A 19379-nucleotide genomic window follows, 5' to 3' on the forward strand; every position below is an offset into this window, starting at 1 on the left:
GTTTGGGTGCAAGTAACCAGCATTACCATACTTCTTTAAGCCTATGTATAATGGATGAGCAGAGTGTTGAATGGCACAAACACAAATTGGTACAAATAAAGCAGATGCAAAATGTACAATACATTGCAGGAATTGGAACTGAGATCAATAATCGTGGCAACACTTTTTGTTTCAGTGCATCCTAAGTTTAATTCCTTAGAAAGATAAGTCTGAAACCTAAGAGACAAACTCACCTCATAGTGAGCTGTGCGCTGGGACTCAGAGATGAGCTGAGCATTACAGATGTTGCAGTAGCTCTCTGTGAATAAACCTCCATCCACCACACCCACAGACTTCATCTTCATCAAAACCTGCATAAAAATACAAAAACAGCAAAACAATGTGAATAAAACTGAGCCAATTAACATCCATCCATCAAATGTCAGAAAATCCTACAATGTTGCATGTAAACAACTCACATACTAAAGAATGACTAATTAATCATGAGAGCTCAGCCCTAAATATGCTTACCCACTACAATTTTTTAATTTTGTTTTACTGACCTCAAAATATCAGTTCCTTTTAGTGCACATCAGTCTGTGCCCAATTATCCGAGATTAGATTTGGACTTTAAAAAATAATTCTATAAAATAATATTGCATGATTTTTTTGGCCGAGTTCTTAGTACTTAATTAACTACCAAATTATTTCAAGAATTTGGCTCATATGTAGGGCTTATTATGCTTACATATGCTTGATCAAATAAATGTAGGTATAATGATTCATTAAATTTTAACTGAGGATTAGAATGCATGACAACAAATAAATTATTACTTCAGATATAATGAAGTGATGCAAATGCAGTATAATGCAGAGGTTTGGCCCATTCATTGTATTACATTAAAACTTTTTTCCTCATACACTCAGTGGTTTAGGTAAGGTTTATGTTGAACATAAACATTCATTTTTATACAGAAATTATTGTTGGTTTTACTTATATATTCATAACAATGGATGTAGAACAAATATGTGTTTTGTTTGAAGCAGAGCTCTTTACTGTTTCTGTAGTATAAACTCAGAACGCTTTTTTTGCTCTGTAAAAACATCAAATATTAGTAATCAGTTTGAAATGTGTTGCCATGGGACAGATGCACTGTGTTGTTATTCTATTTCCACATTACCACACAGAAATCGGCTGTGTTTTACTCCAGATGCCTCCAGCCGCTGCCTAAAGCAACAACTGGAGGTGTATGCTAGATTCTGCAAGTTGAAAAGTAGGGATACGAATATACATGATATTGCCAGCAGTTTTGGGTTCCAAATAAAATTCCTTAAATGAAGGTGTTCAAAAATCTTCCATTAAGATTAGAGTAGAAAATTCGGCACCAGACTACTTCTTCAAGCTTTCGTGAAAGACTGAGTCACCTTTAGTAGGTCATTGAAATTTAATGTTGTATTTTGGTATAATGCCGTCTGGGTGTACTCCCCTGTCTGGGAGTCCAATGAATGTGCAATTCTAAAATGTACACTATTTTAAAAAATGTAAATATACTATCTTTGGACCCGAGTTTGAAGGAACAGTTTCGGGATGGTTCCTTTCCCTTGTAACATAACATAACCATATTACAGTGCACAAATGTTGATAAATACATGAATGAGCAAACATGGAGTGGAAGAAATTGAATAACATGCAAAGGGCCCTGAGCTCTTAATAGAAAAAAAATTGTTAAAAATCAGTATTTGACTTAAAAATGCACTTTTGGAGGAACTATTGGTTATACCCTTATACACTTTGCAGACAGCCATTCCAGAAGAGTTGAAGCTGTTATAGACAGCAGGTTGGGCCAATGTCATACTAAAAACCTAATTATAAGACTGGTATGTAACTCAAGTTCAGATGCGAAAATGAAAATGTGACATAATACTTTTGGCAGTATAGTATATTAATATATCAATAATACCTGGTTTTGTTTTTTTGTGCAATAAGAAGGTTCTCTCAGTAAAAGATTTGAGGCAGGAACCTGGAACCAGTGCTGGACTGGCAATCAGGGATAGCAGGCAATTGCCCGGTTGGCTGATAGTGATTTGGGGCCATTGGGCTTTTTTTTCTCTCTCTCCTCTATTACGCTCTCTATGCTCACTGTGTCAAAAACCTGGTAGGGATGATTGATGCTGGGCTGCACCAATCACGGCAGGCGAAGGCCAACATAATACCCTCTCATGCCACAGCTGTCAATCAATCAATGAAGACAGAGAGTGGAGAAAATATTGGAAAGAGCTAAGACACAAATAGATGGTACTGAAAAAATATGAATTAGAGACAAGTCCTTCAAGCAGATGCTGCTAAATATGCAAAATGAACTCAGATGTTTTCTGGTGGTTATGGTAGAGAAGCAAATGCAGGTGGGGGGGAGGGTGGCAGGTGGAGAAGAGAACTGTTCCATTTCTGGAGAAATCTTAGCTTCACTAAAAAAGTGATAAAGTACAGTTTACCTAGGTCAGGTAATCACATTACCTTTTTTGGTTAGTTTATTTTCGTTGTGCATGGTAATTCACAGTCAGTAGTTACATTTAGGCCATTTAAGAATTTAGCTTTTATTAACTAGTAACTTCATTTTATTCATTCAGGTGGTTAATTTCTGTCTTTATTGGTTAGATTTAAATATTCCAGTGTTTATCAATAAATATATGTGCACTATGCTGTACTTTTCACTCAGAACAGCTAAACCTCCACAGTGCAAAAGTGTTTAGGTAAAAACAAATTATGCAGCTTAGATTCAATTCAATTCAGTTTATTTATATAGCACAAATTCATAACACATGTCATTTCAAGGCACTTTACAGTTCACCGGATCAGCCAGTAAAATTGATTCAAAGTTTATATCTTAGGAAAAAAAGGTTGATTGCATTGACTCACTGACTCGAAGGTTATTCCTCACACTAAGCATGCTTGTAGCAACAGTGGAGAGGAAAAAGTCACTTTTAACAGAAAAAAAAAACCTCCAGCAGAACCAGGCTCAGTGTGAGCGGTCATCTGCCAAGGCCGACTGGGGTTCAGGGAGACAGAAGCAGAGGTACAAAAGGCAACTGTAAAACGCGGCTCCGTCCAGGAAACACACAGCCAGGCAGACAAGCTCCAACCCAGCTCCCATGTCAGAGGATGAAGAGAGCACATCCAACCAGTCATGGTCAGAGAAAAAGGACTACGCTGAAAAACAGGCCGATCTGGAACATCTATAAACAAAGGTGTTTATGGCAGCAGCACAGCTGATATTTCTAAGTGTTTAGCAGCATAACTATAGCTCAAGATAACATGAGCCACTCTACCTATACAGTAAGCTTTATCAAAAAGGAAAGTTTTAAGCCTACCCTTAAAAGTAGACAGGATGTCTCAGGGACTACTGGTAGTTGGTTCCACAGAAGAGGATAACTAAAAGATCTGCCTTCTATTCTACTTTTAGAAATTCTAGGAACCACAAGTAAACCTGCAGATTGAGAGCGAAGTGCTCTGTTAGGAACTTATGAAACAATTATATCTAAGATGGAGCTTGGGCATTTAAGGCTTTATATGTGAGAAGGGGGATTTTAAATTCTATTCTGGATTTAACAGGAAGCTAATGAAGATAAGCCAGGATAGGAGAGATATGATATCTCTTATTAATTTTCATCAGAACTCTGGCTGCAGCATTTTGGATCAGCTGAAGGCTTTTAAATACAGGTTGTGGACCTCCTGATAGTAAAGAATTACAATAGTCCAGCCTTGAAGTAACAAATGCATGGACTAGTTTCTCAGCATCACCCCTGGACAGGATATTTCAAAATTTTGCAATATTGCACAGATGAAAGAAAGAAATTCTACAATCCTCTTTGATATGGGATTTAAATGACAGGTCCTGATCAAAAATAACACCAAGATTTTCTACTTTATTTTCTGAAATCAGTTGAATCCCATCCAGATGAAGTGACTGACTAAACATTTTTTTTTCAAAGACTCTGGCCCAAAGCCTATAACCTCTGCTTTGCCTGCAGTCAGGAGCAGAAAGTTAAGGGTCATCCAGGTTTTTATGTCTTGAAGACATGTCTGTAATCTACTTCTCAAGAATTTTGGATAAGAAAGGAAGACTGGATATAGGTCTATAATTGAGCAAGTCATCGGTGTCAAGAAAAAGTTTCTTAAGTAAAGGTTTAATTACAGCAACCTTAAAACCCTTCGGTACATATCCCTGTAATAGAGTTAGATTAATCACATCTAAAATGAGGGACAAGATCAAAGAGAAAACTTCCTTAAATAACCTAGTCGGAAATGGGTCTAACATACAAGTTGAAGGCTTAGATGAAGACAATAGTTTTGCTAACTCTGAAAGTTCAACTGGATTAAAGCAGTCTAAACCCAGTTTGAATTATATGGCTATCTCAGATGCTGCCTCGCCTTCTAGAGATAAACCAATTATAGTTAGAGGAGTGCTAATGATCCTATTTTTAATAAGATCAATCTCATTCATAAAGAATCACACAAAATTATTACTGCTAATAGAAGGTGGGATGGACGTTTCAACAAAGCTATGGCTCTGGGTGAGTTTGGAAACTGTATTAAAAAGATATCTAGGATTATTCTTATTCTCCTCTATTAATGAGGAAAAATATGCTGCTCTTGCTTTACAATTATATTATGTATAATATAATACACTTCTGTCCTTAAATCACTGTAATTATTACACACTGTATCTTTAAATATGAGCATAGATCATTTGAGCAACATTGTTTAAATGATATACCAGGGGAAAAAAAAGTATCTTAAGTGTCTTAAAACTTTTAAAATCAAGACAATAAAAAGACCTGAAATACACGCTATTGGCCCAAAGCCTTAACAAGTAGGCAGCAGCGCTTTTGGTTTTAACTTGCGTGGCTTTAAAAAAAATACCCTATTAATAACGCACTCTTGAATCTTTTGTTCAATTTTCTTCATAAGTGTCCCCTTAAGATGCCGCTCTGGCTGGACTGAGGTGAGTTATGAGTCTTCAGGGAATGATTCTGAAACATAAACTGTTCGGCAGCATGAGATCCATTCACCAGAGAAGCCACAACAAAGAGGGGTTTACAAAGGAAGGCCTGAAATACTTAGGTCCTGAGGAGGTCAGCTTTCACCTTGTAAAAAAGATTTTTGGAATTGGAGGGTGTGAAGAATCACATTCGTTTGGCAAACTAAGAGTTTTAACAGGAATTAGTTTTCTGTATCCCAGGTCTGGCATGTAATTACAGTGCACTGATAATTTTGCTTTGCTTTCTTATATGCACAGTTACTGTAAGCACATGCATTGCACTGCATTGGTAATTAGCCGTGTCTACTGATCTTGTCTGTTTAGTCCACCTTGGACCTTTCAATCACCAAAAGACATGGTGTACAAATTCATCCTTCATTATCTGATTGAACCTAACAGTGCCAAATATATCCAATTGAATATTAAAAAAGAAACATGTTTTATCTAAAGAATGAGACTATCCCCTTAGGGTGTGCTTTGGAAATTAAACATGCTTGAAAGGTTTGGTTTCATGTCTAAAAGGCCAAAGATGAAGAACTGAAAACATGTTTTGTCTTGAGAAACATTATTACCTCCATGATAACTTGCCCTATGTGGCATGATAGATGAGAAATATTTTGAGAAATGATACACTGATACAAGTTTGCCTCAAAATATCCCGTGTGCCTAAATGTTGAAATGATAAGAAGACCTTGCAATGCCCGCTGATATCAGCCTGAAGGAAGCAACTGTAGCTTTTAGTCCTCGGGCTAATTAAAAATGAGGTTGAGGTAGGACATATCTCTATCTTTTTAATATCTCTATTACCTTTGATTATAAGACAGAAGATAAGAGATGTAGACTAATTAGTAGAGCCAATCTGTTGGGGAGATTAATGGAATGGTATGCTCAACGAAGCGAAAAAATGGTGACAGGAAAATAATGAATAAGATAAAAAGAAAAGCACGATGGAGAGGAAAGGAAGAGAATGAAGTCGTTACATACGTTTGATCCATTGATTCATTTTAACCTTCTTTAGGCTATAGGAAGAAATAATCTTAGTATAAGAAAAAATTAAAGTAATCTGGATGAGCAATGGGAACTCACTTTAGTTCTGTTCATTTTATTGTTTTGTTGTTTTAGTGAATGTTAAGAAAGGTTTAAATACCCTTTAAAGAAAGGTTTTAATTGAAACTTTATTACAATTGTCCTATGTGACTTTGGTCTAACAGTACCAAATGTGATTGAATTTATTGACATTAAGGGTTTTACAATGTCTTGTGGTGCTTAATGATAAAACATTACCATGTGACAATATTTGTTGTCATGATAAGCTCCAGTTGCTGTCAGCATCTAACCTTGGCTGATGAAATATATCTAAGGCACTGGATCTCAAACCTGATCAGGAATCACAGAGTTTCTGTTGTCACACACCCAACAACAGGATTGTAAAGCACTTATTGACAGACATTTTGAATTGAAAAAGCTTCTTGGATGGGAAGCGAAAAGTCATCAAACTTGGAAAACAAAGTCCTGTGTTTTTTTGTGTGTGTTTTTTTTTGTTTTTTTTTTTACTTTTTTGGAATTCAAATAAATGTTTAAATGTGTATGTGGACATATGACCTAAATCTCTCATTTAGCACAAACATCGTACAATCTATTTGCACACTGACTGTGCAAAGGCATTTAATTCATACTTTTGCGGTTTCATTTGTAACACAACTACGTTTGATCCTGCAGATGGTGGCAGTGACTGGTCTAGGATGCGCTTATTGCGCAGCTGCTTTGAGCTCCAGAGTGAATGCATGCCGGGTCATCCTGGCATCAATGCAGAAGAGACCTTTGAGCTCTAACTGTCATTTTTCGTGGTAGAACTTTGTTACCTAGTAACTCTGGCAGTTGAGAGGACCGCGGCAACCAGCAGAGCTCCGAGGGTAACGTCAGCCATGTCTAATCCTAGCCCGTCTGCATCAGCCCTCTCTCGGCATAGCCGTGTGTGAAGGTACACTGGCTATGATGGCGAGTTTTTTGCTTTACGTGGCAAAATGTTCATTTTATTTTTGTTTATCTGACTGTGTTAATTATTATTCCCCCAATAAATAAAAAAAGTAAGAATGTATTATTATCTAGAGACTATTAATCAGAATCAGAATCAGAATCAGAATCAGAATCAAGTTTATTGCCAAGTAGGTTTTCACTTACAAGGAATTTGACTTGGTGTTGTTGGTGCAGACAAAAAACAAAACAAAATAGCAAAATAAGATAGAATATATATAATATATATATATATATATATATATACACAGAAGCTATATACAAACAGTAGACTGTGCGTTAATGTGACAGGAGGTGAAATGCAGTTCTAGAATAGATTTGAATGTGGTGATGTCATCATTACACTTCTGTTCCAATTGACCCATGTTTATGTTGCATGCTCACTTTCTTCCTGAGTCCAGACTTTCCATACAAGTCCGTATTCTCGTTCTTGTGAATTGAGAAACGGCTATAGTTTTCAATTGGTTAAAAATTACTACTGCAGGGGTTCTATTTATAAATGATCACAGTCTTTTTATTTTGTAATAAAGACATTCCAAAATTCTTAAGAAGCCAAATTTGGTCATTTTAGGAAAAGTCATTAAGTTTGACACAGATAGGGTTACATTTATGAGAGTTGGGTACATTTGAAAAAAATGCAGAGGGCATGAAAAGGAATCCATTGGCTGTTTTAAGCGTTAGAAGTTGTATTGTCAAGGGTGAGGAAGTGTCCAAAGAGGGCAGGGAGGCCTGAAATGTCGATGAGTGGGACTGAATCAGACAGTTCATGCAAAGCCACACTAGAACCGGATTAGCATTTGGGACCAGACTTCATCCAGTATAGTAGACAGTGCCAGGCTTGACTTTAGGTTGCCAGAAAGGATAAACCCCAGCTCAAATCTATAATGAAGAACAGAGGTATAGACAATGCATGAAGCTCACCAAAAGATCAGATGTGGCTTAAATTAACACAGAAGTTCAGACATGCCTGCAGCTGGAGCTAGTTACGGTGCTGAATAGTGGCTGGGAGGTGACTAAAGAACATGCAGCATGGAATAGGAATAAGTTAGTCCAAACAAAACAAAAATCAAAACCTATCATTGCTAATCATCAGATACTGTACCCTGCTGGGGTAATAAGTTGGCAAAAGGGGGAAATTCAGGCCCCAGATGTTAAAACACGAAAGCTATTGGCCGTGCATGTTAGATTTGACCCGAAATCTAGTATCCACAGGATACACACCAAGTGCACAGGAAGAGGCAGAGGGGCATCAGAGCCACCATTGACGATGCAGTATCCAAGTTTGAAGAATATAAGCTCCAAGGGATGAAGCATTCAGTGAATGTCTCAGACAAGGAAAGGTGGAAGTGAAGAAACTAGAGGAACGATCATGGGAGGAAAAAACACTGCATGGGATGTACTGGCGTAAGATAACTGAACTGCCTTATGTGACCAAATCCAAACCAATGACTAGGGCTGAATGACAACAGAGAAGCACTGATCATAATAGCACAGGAGCAGGCCTTGACCAATAGAGGTCCAGATCTACCATACCAGACAGGATCCTAGGTACACACTGTGTAAAGAGGTTCCAGAAACAACCCAGCATCTCACAGCAAGGTGTAAGATACCAGTAGGAAAGAAATACATAGACACATCATAACAGAGTGCCGAATAAAAAATGGAGGCCCCAAATAAAAAATGTAGGTAGCGGAGAATTTTAGAGCTAAGATTGTTTGGGAGATTCAGACACAGAGACAGAAGTGGAGTGTCCAACGTAAGCCAGCAGCTTGGTTGGAGAAGGCTTCCCTACCTGTGGCAGCCAGTACAGTTCATATAGTAGGACAGCTAAAGTGTCACCAAGCCCTATTTGCTAAAAGGAAAGTGCATCTTGAAATGAAATAGCTAGCAAATTACTTTTTGTAAATGTTAATCCTCGTGATTTATGTTGCCTCTTTTTTGCATAATACAATTTATAAGAGCCAAAAATTCTAAATACTAAAGCACACTGAAAGGGGGAATGAGAGCCTAAAAAAGGAAAAAAAACGGTATCTGTGATCTATGGTATCTGCAATTAAATTTACTACTTCTAAATAAGTAAACTTTTTTTTTTATTTTATTTCATGCTTCACAGACAAGAAAGGGTCACAAAGTCCTTTACAGTAAGTAACCAAAAATACAATAAAATTACAAATATATTAAGCATCCAACTGGAACTAGGAGAAAATCGATAAAACAATTCAGAGCTGATGCTATAAACTCTATCTTATAGCTTTTTTCTATAAAGATCAGCCCTTCTTACTTTCTTCTTTTAATCTAGATATTTCTGAAAAAAAGCTGTTATTATAACACCCATAACTGTATAATACCCTGATTCTGTAATAAATTTTTTAAACTTTAAACATTTAATACATGAAAGCATATGTAATAATAGATTAGTAATAAGCCAGTATGAAATTCTGATATGAAAATACAGTTTCACGGTATCAGGGTATTTGATATATCATGCAGGTCTTGCTAAGAATAGCAAGATCTTTGTTTCTGTTTATAGTGCAGATAGCCATAGACGAGACAGTGTCTGATTCTGAAAGTGCATTTTGGACAGCCTGTAGGGCTTGCCTGAGGTCAACAGCTCCTAAAGGTGGGACAACTAAAGTAACATGAGGAAGCTTTTCTCTTCGGGGAGGGTTGTTGCTTTCCCCCTGCTTTTCTGAAGCAATTTACAAAATTGAAAGATGTCTGTGCTCCATGCTTTCAACTCTAATGCAGTAAGAGGCAAGACTGAAGCACTCAAGCAGGAGTCAGGGCTTTATTTCAGCCTCATGCTCCACATCTTCTTAATCCCATAAAATCCAAAAAGATAATCTAGTTCTGAGGAAGATTCAGGGTTACCCTACACCAAGTTTAAAAGGTCGTATTTTTATCCACAGCCCGAATTAATAAAACGCCTTAAGATTGGAAATATTAGATTACCTTTTTTAAAAAGACAATGCATACATTTTTTTAAAATTTATTTATTTACAATAGGAACTTTGTTGGCATTTTTAATGAGCTGAAGGAATTTTGTATTTAGGGAAAACTATCAAAAAAAGCACAGTTTCCAACCTAGTTACAAGTACAACAGATCGAAATGAATATTAATGGTACCCCAAGGTTCAATCTATTGGGGAGATCCAATGCAAATATTCTATGAAATAGTGCTTGAATATGGTAAACTCGCTTCAAAAAGAGGTGCTTCTTTACTGGTTTTAGGGTTACATTTTTAAGTAATTACAGGCCACTGTGGAAGGTCCACAGTGCCCAACTGCAGCTCCAGAGCCACAGGTTGAAGACCCCTTCTCTAGACAGAGAAGAAACATACTGTAGTACCATTGCAGGGCACTCTTAGGAAGAAGTTTGAAGAACATTTAGGAAGAACATGAGAGTTTTCAGTGTTGTTAAATACAAATTATGTTAAATATTTTGACACCTTATTTTTTGTGGGAACTGAAAGGAGAAGCAAAGAGATCCCAGTGAACCCAAGGGGGACGTCTAGGGGGCACCGGAAAAAGATGCCAGCGAACTCAGCTGACTGCTTTCAATATGGCGGAGAAGCGGCTATACTATGAGCCCCTCCTGAATGACCGAGTTCCTTAACCTATCTCTAAAGAGGAGTCCTGCCACCCTGTGGAGAAAGCTAATTTCAGTTGCTTCTATCCAGGAGCTTGTTGTTTCGGACTTGATCCAGATTTTAGAGCCATAGTTGGAGGTAGGAACATAGACAGACCAGTAAATAGGGAGCTTTGCCTTTTGCTCAGCTCTCTCTTTGCCATGACAGACTGGTGCAGCTTCTGCATTGCAGCAGCAGTCGCACTGATCTGTCTACCGATCTCCAGCTTCATTCTGCCCTTACTCGTGAACCATACCCAAAGTTACTTAAATTCAAACCCCTCCACTTGAGGCAGAGACTCTCCTCCAACAGGAAGGGGACAGGCCACCTTTTATCTGGTTGAGAACCATTGGCCTTGAACTTGGAGGAGCTGATTCTCATCCCTGTTCACACTCGGCTGCGAACTGCCCCAGTGCATACTGCAAGTCTCGTCAGTAGGGAGCTATTAAAACCACGTTATCTGCAAAAAATCTGCCCCTCTCTTCACCCGAGTGTCCAAGACATATGGCCGAAGGTTAGAAGATAGGACTATAAAGTCTATCGTTTACCTCCGGACTATGGTGTCCTTGTGTCAGGCGCACTAACAGACATACTTATGCTTGACATTGGTGTTCGATATGGACAATCAATGACTTGCACAGAAGTCCTTTAATAAAAACACCTAATTTCAGAGCTGGGGGTCCTTTCCTTCCGATCATGCCCCTCCAGGAGTCACTATCGTTTCCCACATGGGTGATGAGGTCCCCCAGTAGAGTGATTGAATACCTAGGAGGGGTAGTCTCCAACACCCCTCCCAGGGAGGCAAAGAAGGCCTGGTACTACATACTTTCATTTGTCTCAATCACAATATTTGTTGAAAAATAATAAAACATTAGATGTTGGGCAAAATAGCTCAGCCCTACCTGTCACCAAGATCCTCTTTGTCTTAGTATCATCCAGGCAATTAAACCTTCTCCACCATATTAAGGTAGTGGTTCGAGGAGAGGTACTTTTTTACTTTTTGAGAAATTTCTTTGATGATAACTTTTGTAATTTTTGATCAGCCTACAAAACATCTCAGGATAGAAGGAAAACAAAGACAAAAAAAATAACAAGAAGATCTTTGGAAAAACAAAACATTTTGAAGAAACTAATAATTTGCTCTGTAAATGTGATAATAGGTTGGAATGTGACAAGTGTACTAAGAGTAACTAAATAAGCCTTTGGCATCTGGTGGTTTAATGATGGGATGCAGGACATCAAACTGATAAGATGAACAAAACAGGTCTCTGTAAAACAACTGTAACAATTTGCAAGCACTATAATCACAAAGTATTCACAAAAGGAGAGAGAATACTAATACATGGAAGATAGTATAACTCCACTAAAACTAGCAAAAATTACTCACTATAAAAAACGTAGGAGATCCTTAAATCTCAGAATGAGAAAAAGATTGCTTTTGAAGTTACCATAGAGTATTCAACATAGATGTCACCTTTACACAGAAAATAAAATTCCTTACCCAATGGTTGACTTAAATTTATGCTGAACTCTATTAAGCGTTCTCTTGTTAAATAAACTCAACAGCCTGTGTAATGTCATTTTCCATACCATGGAACGTGTAATCTCAGCTGGATATTTCAGAAACACTATCCCTATTTTTATTGCATTATAATTTCTTTTATTATTCACAAGAACAACTTTTTCCTAAACAGAATATAACCTGTGTTTAAACAGTATAACTGAATAAACAGTGTTTTGATGAAAACACTGGCTGGAATTTCCCCCACTTTTTACAGGATGAATTCAGAAATGATCAAGGAGAAAGACAAACGAACACTAGTTTGTTGCCACAGCAGGATTTTATTGAGCTCATTGCTTCTTGCCTTAGTTTAATTTATGCATAATAAGAAAGGAAACAAGACTCCTGAAAACCAGACTTGGACTTCTTCTCTTTCACTTTCATTACTTCCATCTATTTAACTTGAACTAGATAACTATTCTGGTTTGACGGTCAAACTGTGCATTCAGATGAAGAAACACTGACACCAGCCTGTGAGACAGTGACCTGTTTAATTAGTCACAGGCAGAAATAACAGGAGTTGGGGTTAATAATATGGAACATTCTCCAGCAATGGGCCCTGCGTTGAGTATCTTTGGTGTTCCATGCTACATTGTCATTTTTTCACTCTTGTAATATAATTCTTTTGAATGCTGTCTTCCCTTAGTCTACCATCCTAACTAAGATTTACAGACTCATCCGCTCTTATTGGCACCCCCAGTAGAGAGGTATAAAAATACCATAAAATAAATCCAGTTTATCCATCCATCCATCCATCCATCCTGTCACGCTAAGCCCAAGTGGGGTCACAAGGGGTGTTGTTTTTTTTTTTTGTTTTTGCAAAATCATTAATCTATAGGAAACCCAGCGTTTATGATGATGACCTTTTTTTCAGATTTCCTCTCAAGATTACCAGATTTTCCAGCTTTTATTGTCATTACACTGTCACAAGTACAGAACAACGAAATTAACTCTCTGTATTTAACCCATCCCCTTGGGGAGGGGAGTGGGCTATCATTGTGCGGCGCCCGGGGAGCAGTGTGGGGTTAAGGGACTTGCTCAGGGACCCAGATTGGCAGTCTGTGCAGTTCAATACCCCAAGCACTTTGCTTCCAGTCCCTCTTTTTTTTTTTAAACCTATGCATGCATGTGGAGAATATGCAAACTCTATGCAGAAAGACCTCGGGCCGTGAATCGGACCCGAAACTTTACTGCTGCGAGACAACATTGCTACAAACCGCTCCACCATGCAGCCCATATTCCAAATTGTGAACCACAAATACTTAAATAAATTAAATGAAACACAACCTTCAATACCTTAAAGATTTGGAACTTGTTTGTTACAGATATTATTTTTCCGTCAACTTTAACTTTCATTTTGAGTAGATTAAAAAGGAAATTGAAACCACTTGCTTTGATGGTTGATTTTGACATGTTGGTTGCTTCCGTGTACCAAAACATTTAGGAGGGAATGTTATTGTCTTTTAAACCATTGGACATAATTTTATAGCAATGTTAAAGCAAGTCTGAAAATAGAACAAAAGTGATCCGAATTCCATTGTTTTTTTTTCATCAACATATTTATCTTTGTCCATTGTAAATTATTAACATAAAAAATGGAATATTTAACAGTGCGTGTACCTTAGGATGCCGTACTTCTGGCTGAGGACTTCACCCATTGATTTCAAGAGGCAGATATGTTTTGTGTTTTTTTTCAAGTGGTCATCAGAAAGATACAATAAAGTTGGACAAGATATCCTTATTCATTTCATCTCCCAGCTTTGGTCCTAATAATCAATATTAGGAATGCCTAAATTATGTTTTCCTTTTAAATATTGTGTTTTAGGCCTACAAATTGCAAAAATTCTTTAATTGTTACTGTATTGTTTTTTTTTTTTTACTGATTTTTACATATTTGTTTGTACAAAGCCCCCATAAAAAACATCACTGTTCATATTATTTTAAACATTTTATATTAATGTCAGTCCAGTCTTTTTAAAAACACTCTTTCAATGATATTAAAGTTTCAACATTGGCTGTGCCACTGCAGCACACTCATTTCTTCATTTTCAGCCATTCTGTTTCATATTTTCTGCTGTTATTTTAGAACGTCATATTGTTGTTGATCATTAATCAAACAACACCATGCTTGACAGCTGGTAAAAGGTGTTTGTGCTGATATACTGTGTTAGACTATCTCCAACATCATTTCATTCTGCCAGCCCTCCCAAACAAATCATAATTGTTCAGTCTTTTAAAAAAATACCATCATGAAGTCAATAATTGAGGCCTATTGTGGGAGATGGAATTCTTGTTCTCTTTATTTTTTTTTTTCTGCGTTATTTTTTAACAATGTTTCCTCAATAACATTTCACAGTGTGGAATGATTACTGTTTGTACTTAAATTGTTTGGGCACCAACACCTTAAATACCTTTGATTGGAAGAAACAATTCTTTCTTAAGGCCATCCATGTAATGGTTAATTCTTTTATTGTGACATTCAAGAGAGAATGAGATTGCATTGTTTTTTTTTTTGTTTTTTTTTTTGTTTTTTTTAATACTGTAGTGCTGAGCATGATTAAGTTAAATGCACATTTTAATTACTAAAGATGTTTACATTAACATTTTTGTAAGCACATTTTACAATATCACATTAGAAGAGTATGATGGAAAAGCAATATTTGGGTCAAAGTACTACAAAAAAAGTTTTTTCCCCCCGCATATTTGAGATGGTTTTTGACTTTTTCAAAAAGGTGTTAATGTCCTAATTGGATGATGGAAACACTTGCCAAATAAGTTCTCACACTGCCAATGTTTAGCTCACATGACTGATCACATGTTTCTGCTGCCAGCAGCATTACAATTGAACTTTCCTTTCGACATCTCCTCACTAACATCATTAATACTAGCTTAACAAGCATTCTTTCTCCATTACTGATCTGCAGTCGGCAATAGTTTGTGACCTCTACTTTCTTTTTATTACAACCAAGCATAGGCATAATTTGCTCCAAATCAAATGGACCAGTCTAATTTTTAAGCTTTGGAGTTATGGAGCAACATAGTTAGTTGATGATAAAGCCATTTTTGTATAAGTTTATTTCATAAATTACTCTAATTTATAGTAGGTTTACAATGTTTCCTTTCATAGCTTTATCACAATGACATCCTTTTACAGTAGCTGCTAAAATAAGCTTAAGGTGGTCTGGTTTTAATTGACTAAGACACTCTCAAGTCACAAACCCCCAATCTACCAGTCCCAAAACAAGTCTGGTTAATTCAGTCCAACAGGTTTGAATCAACCCTGGATCCTGCCTATTTCTAAACTCTTTCAAGTTTGTACATTGCTGTGGTTTAACGCAGAAAATGAATTTGATCATTCATTCCTCTTAGTTTGGACAACTTCATACTGATAAATTAAATTAGTGACACATTGTCACACTAGGCTTTTCATTAGACTCCTCCATACATATCCCTCCTCATCAACTTCTTTTATCTTTCAGTAAGTAAGATATGGCCCCTAGGCCAGATATAATTCATGAGGAATTATTTAGGCTAGACTTACCTACTCTTGTGGGGGAAAGAACATTACTTCTCCCTACTTTAATATGCACATTACAACTGAGGCTATATTATAAAATTTGTTACATAAAAGTGTTTTGAAAAGGTCTCTTGCTGAACAAGCTGTTCTCTATATCGAGAAGATAAACATATAAAACTTAACAGTTTACAGACTGGATTTTATCCGGACATGGTCATGCAAACTTTAGTACATAACATTTTTTTCTATTCAGCTGGGAGTCAAAACCTGAATCCACAGTATCAACAGAACAGCAGTAACAATTTCATTAAAATAAATAAACTATCTTCTTTAATAGGACAACTAAGGCTACTAGGGCACTCTGGTAGTTTTAAATCTGAAAATCTCTCTCTGCAGACCATTAGCTGTTAATGTTATCAATAAAAGATCTATGGCCTCAGGACACTATATTTACTTAAAAGGTTAAAGACTATTACTTCAAGGGAAAAAAATGCTTCTTAAGTTTAACTGAGCAGATCTCCAACTCAGTGTGTCTATCAGTAGGAGACTTCTAGGCAAAAAGAGTTAATGGTGGGAAACAAAAGACAACCTAAAGTTTTAATGGGGGGATGGGGCTTGTGTGTTACTTCAACATATGGACTATTGCTATGCTGGAAAGCAACATAACTGTGGGGGTCTGTCTGTTCCATTAGCAACTAATTGCATTTTTTATTCAAGCTATTTTTTCCCCAGATGTTTCTATTCTGTTTCTGTGACTTTACAAGTTGTGTTGTTTATTTCTTTTTTCATTCAAGTTGAAAAACACTACTTAATTATGTTGTTGCACTCAAGACCTAGAATAATCAAGATGTGAAACTGTAATCAATTATCTTAATTATATCAGAAAATTGCAAATGACTATCACACCACTAAAAAAGCAAAAGGTTAGTCTTACATATGGCCACAAAACCATTACTTTACTTTCCTCATTCTTTTTGTTCCAATGCCAAAGGTCCAGATACTTTCATTGAATTTCTGTTGGTCGAAATTTCTTAGTTTTACTTTAAGTAGCAGCTGCTGCTACACTGTAAGAGGATACATTCGATCACCAACCAGGGATGTTTGTAAATACTGGCTATTAAGGGCATAAAAAAATCCCTTAATTTTAGCTGAAGCTTTATAATAATGATATCTGGATTTGAATAATTTCGGAAATAAAATAAACATATATTTAGCATCAATGTTAAACTTTTCCGGAAAGAAGGAAATAAAAAATAAAAGCAATTCCTTACATTTTTTGGTTTAACACTCATTTATTAACCTACCAAACTTTGCATCGTCTTGCATCGTACCTTAGATTTTAACAACTTTAGTAAATTCATAACTTTAACAACAGTAACTAGAAATTTAGCCTAAGGTTATGTACTTTTCAAGGCTAAGGTAGTTATTGCAAGAAGTTAACATTAACTGATTGGGCATATATGTCGATCCAACTCAATGGATGGACAATCTGACAGGATTACCTCTGGATGAGTGGTGTGACATCTGCACCTTGTTAACTGAAATACAGAAGCAATTTATAGCTCAAAGGCCAGAAAATCAACCATGTAGCTGCCTTGGGTCATTGTCAACAGAAGACAGCAAAATGCATTTGAAAAGCTAGTTGTGTAATGTTGCTTAAACAAACCATAATCTTCGACTTAGAAAATGTATTGTCATTTGGTATACACTGAGTTTTTACAAAAAGAAATGAAATGTGCAAGTCACTTTCCCTTTGGGCAAGTGGTAAAAATCCTTAACTTCAACCCCTGAGTACTATTTAGTTTATCCCAAACACTCCATAATAGGATAAACAACGCCTCTCTCTCTTAGACTCCTTGCACCTATAAGGCCCAAAACAAAATTTTTGTTTTTTGTGATTTTGGCAAGGAAATATTCTGACTTTGCTATCTTAATTGATAATGTAGCTCTCCTCAGTATTGTATTTCCTTGCTCTAGCTCAAGCTGCATCTCTTTGTTTAGGCACAGCCCCAATAGCTTAGCCTCGTGAGACCATCCTGATTTCGCAAGCTTTCAAGGTTTCACTCGCAAATCAGTCTGGAGACTCTCCGTTAAAGAAAATTTGGAGCCATTCACCAAACCAACGTCCAATCAGCGTTGGCTTTAGGGCGGGTTGAGGTGTGACGCAGCGAGAAGAGCGACAGTTCAGTCTAAAGAACATGGCGGCTTCAGCCGACGAAACTAGCATTAGCGTGGCTATCGAGCAAGTTTTATCGGAATTACAGAGTATTTCTTCACTGAAAGAAGAGCAAAACACTCTGGAGGCTTTTCTCAGAGGAAAAGATGTTTTTGCTCTTCTCCCGACTGGTTTCGGCAAGAGTTTGAACTATCAATTGGCTCCTCTTCGTCGTAGCTGTTAGTACGTCATATGCTTCGTTGATCTGATTGGTTTATTTGGCCCGTCTATCACCAACATAGGCCAATCAGCTTACCAGTATTTTCGCCCCTTCCCAAAATTACTTCAACGGAAGGTTTCCGGATGGATATGCACAATGACATCACAGTTCTAAAGTGGCCGTGGCTTCTCTAACTGAATGTTCTGACCTCATTATAGAAAATTAAGCAGAGAGGAACTCACAGAATGGATTGTTCAGTCAGGCTCAGTGAGCATTGGCGTTCAGTGTTAAAACCACAAGTTTAAAAAAAATGTATGGATCTCGATTTAATATCTTCTTCTACTATACCTGTTCTACTTAAAAGGTATAAGGTAAATAAGAGTGGAAAAAAAAACTAAAGCTAAAAATAACTTAATGAATATGTTCATAAATATAGATAAAAAGTGCTAGAAATCATTAAAAACTTTGAAATATGCCTTAAGCGATTGTTTTCAGTGACAGATTAAACAACCAATAGCTGGCACAGGCTGAGATTTTGCTCAGACAGCTTACAGCTGACTGTTGTTTCCACTAATAGCCTGGAAAATGTTGTCAAATTTGATGAAAAATCTTGAAAATTGGTAAGAAATAACAATGTTAAAATAGTTTCCTACAATATATCATTCAAAATGGTAAATCTGTTTTGTTAAATCTCAGAAAGCTTCTGTTACCAGTGTGACGCAGTCTCGATTTGGGACCTAATTTTGTTTTGTTTTTTCAGCAGTTCAGCAGTCTGATGACATTTTAGGATTCAACTTATTACTATTCCCATCCATCCATCCATTTTCTGACATGCTTTATTCCAAGTGGGGTTGCAAGGGGTGCTGGTGTCTATCTCCAGCTGTCTACCGGCGAGAGACAGGGTACACCCTGGACCGGTTGCCAGTCAATCACAGGGCAACACAGAGACAAAAAGGACAAACAACCATTCACGTACACAGTCACACATAAGCAAAATTTAGAGAAGTCAATTAACCTAACAGTCAGAATGTTTTTAAACTGTGGGAGTACCTGGGGGGAACCCCTGCATCTTCAGGGAGAACATGAAAACCAGAAGCAGACCCCAAGCCAGGAATTGAACCCAGAACCTTTGTGCTTCACGGCGACAGTGCTACCCACTGTTGCACCGAGCAGCCGCAATTCTTTTCAACTTAATATAAATCGTAAAGGGAAATTCAATGCTATTGTAACTCTGGATTTTTTTTTA

At 36.9% G+C, this 19379-nt stretch overlaps 1 protein-coding gene across 2 annotated transcripts in view; it reads right to left on the reverse strand.

The window, feature by feature from the left end:
* Positions 1–19379, reverse strand: part of zgc:171482 (zinc finger protein) — a 103163-nt gene that overhangs the window by 72132 nt on the left and 11652 nt on the right. For both annotated transcript variants that reach the window (XM_038296473.1, XM_038296472.1), the window contains exon 2: positions 234–350. In XM_038296473.1, coding sequence (XP_038152401.1) covers positions 234–344 — 111 coding nt within the window. In that variant the 5' untranslated portion in view covers positions 345–350. The remainder of the gene's footprint in view (positions 1–233; positions 351–19379) is intronic.

Source organism: Cyprinodon tularosa, unplaced genomic scaffold, assembly GCF_016077235.1.
Source record: "Cyprinodon tularosa strain WSP-4 unplaced genomic scaffold, ASM1607723v1 ctg37, whole genome shotgun sequence".
Classification (NCBI taxonomy): domain Eukaryota; kingdom Metazoa; phylum Chordata; class Actinopteri; order Cyprinodontiformes; family Cyprinodontidae; genus Cyprinodon; species Cyprinodon tularosa.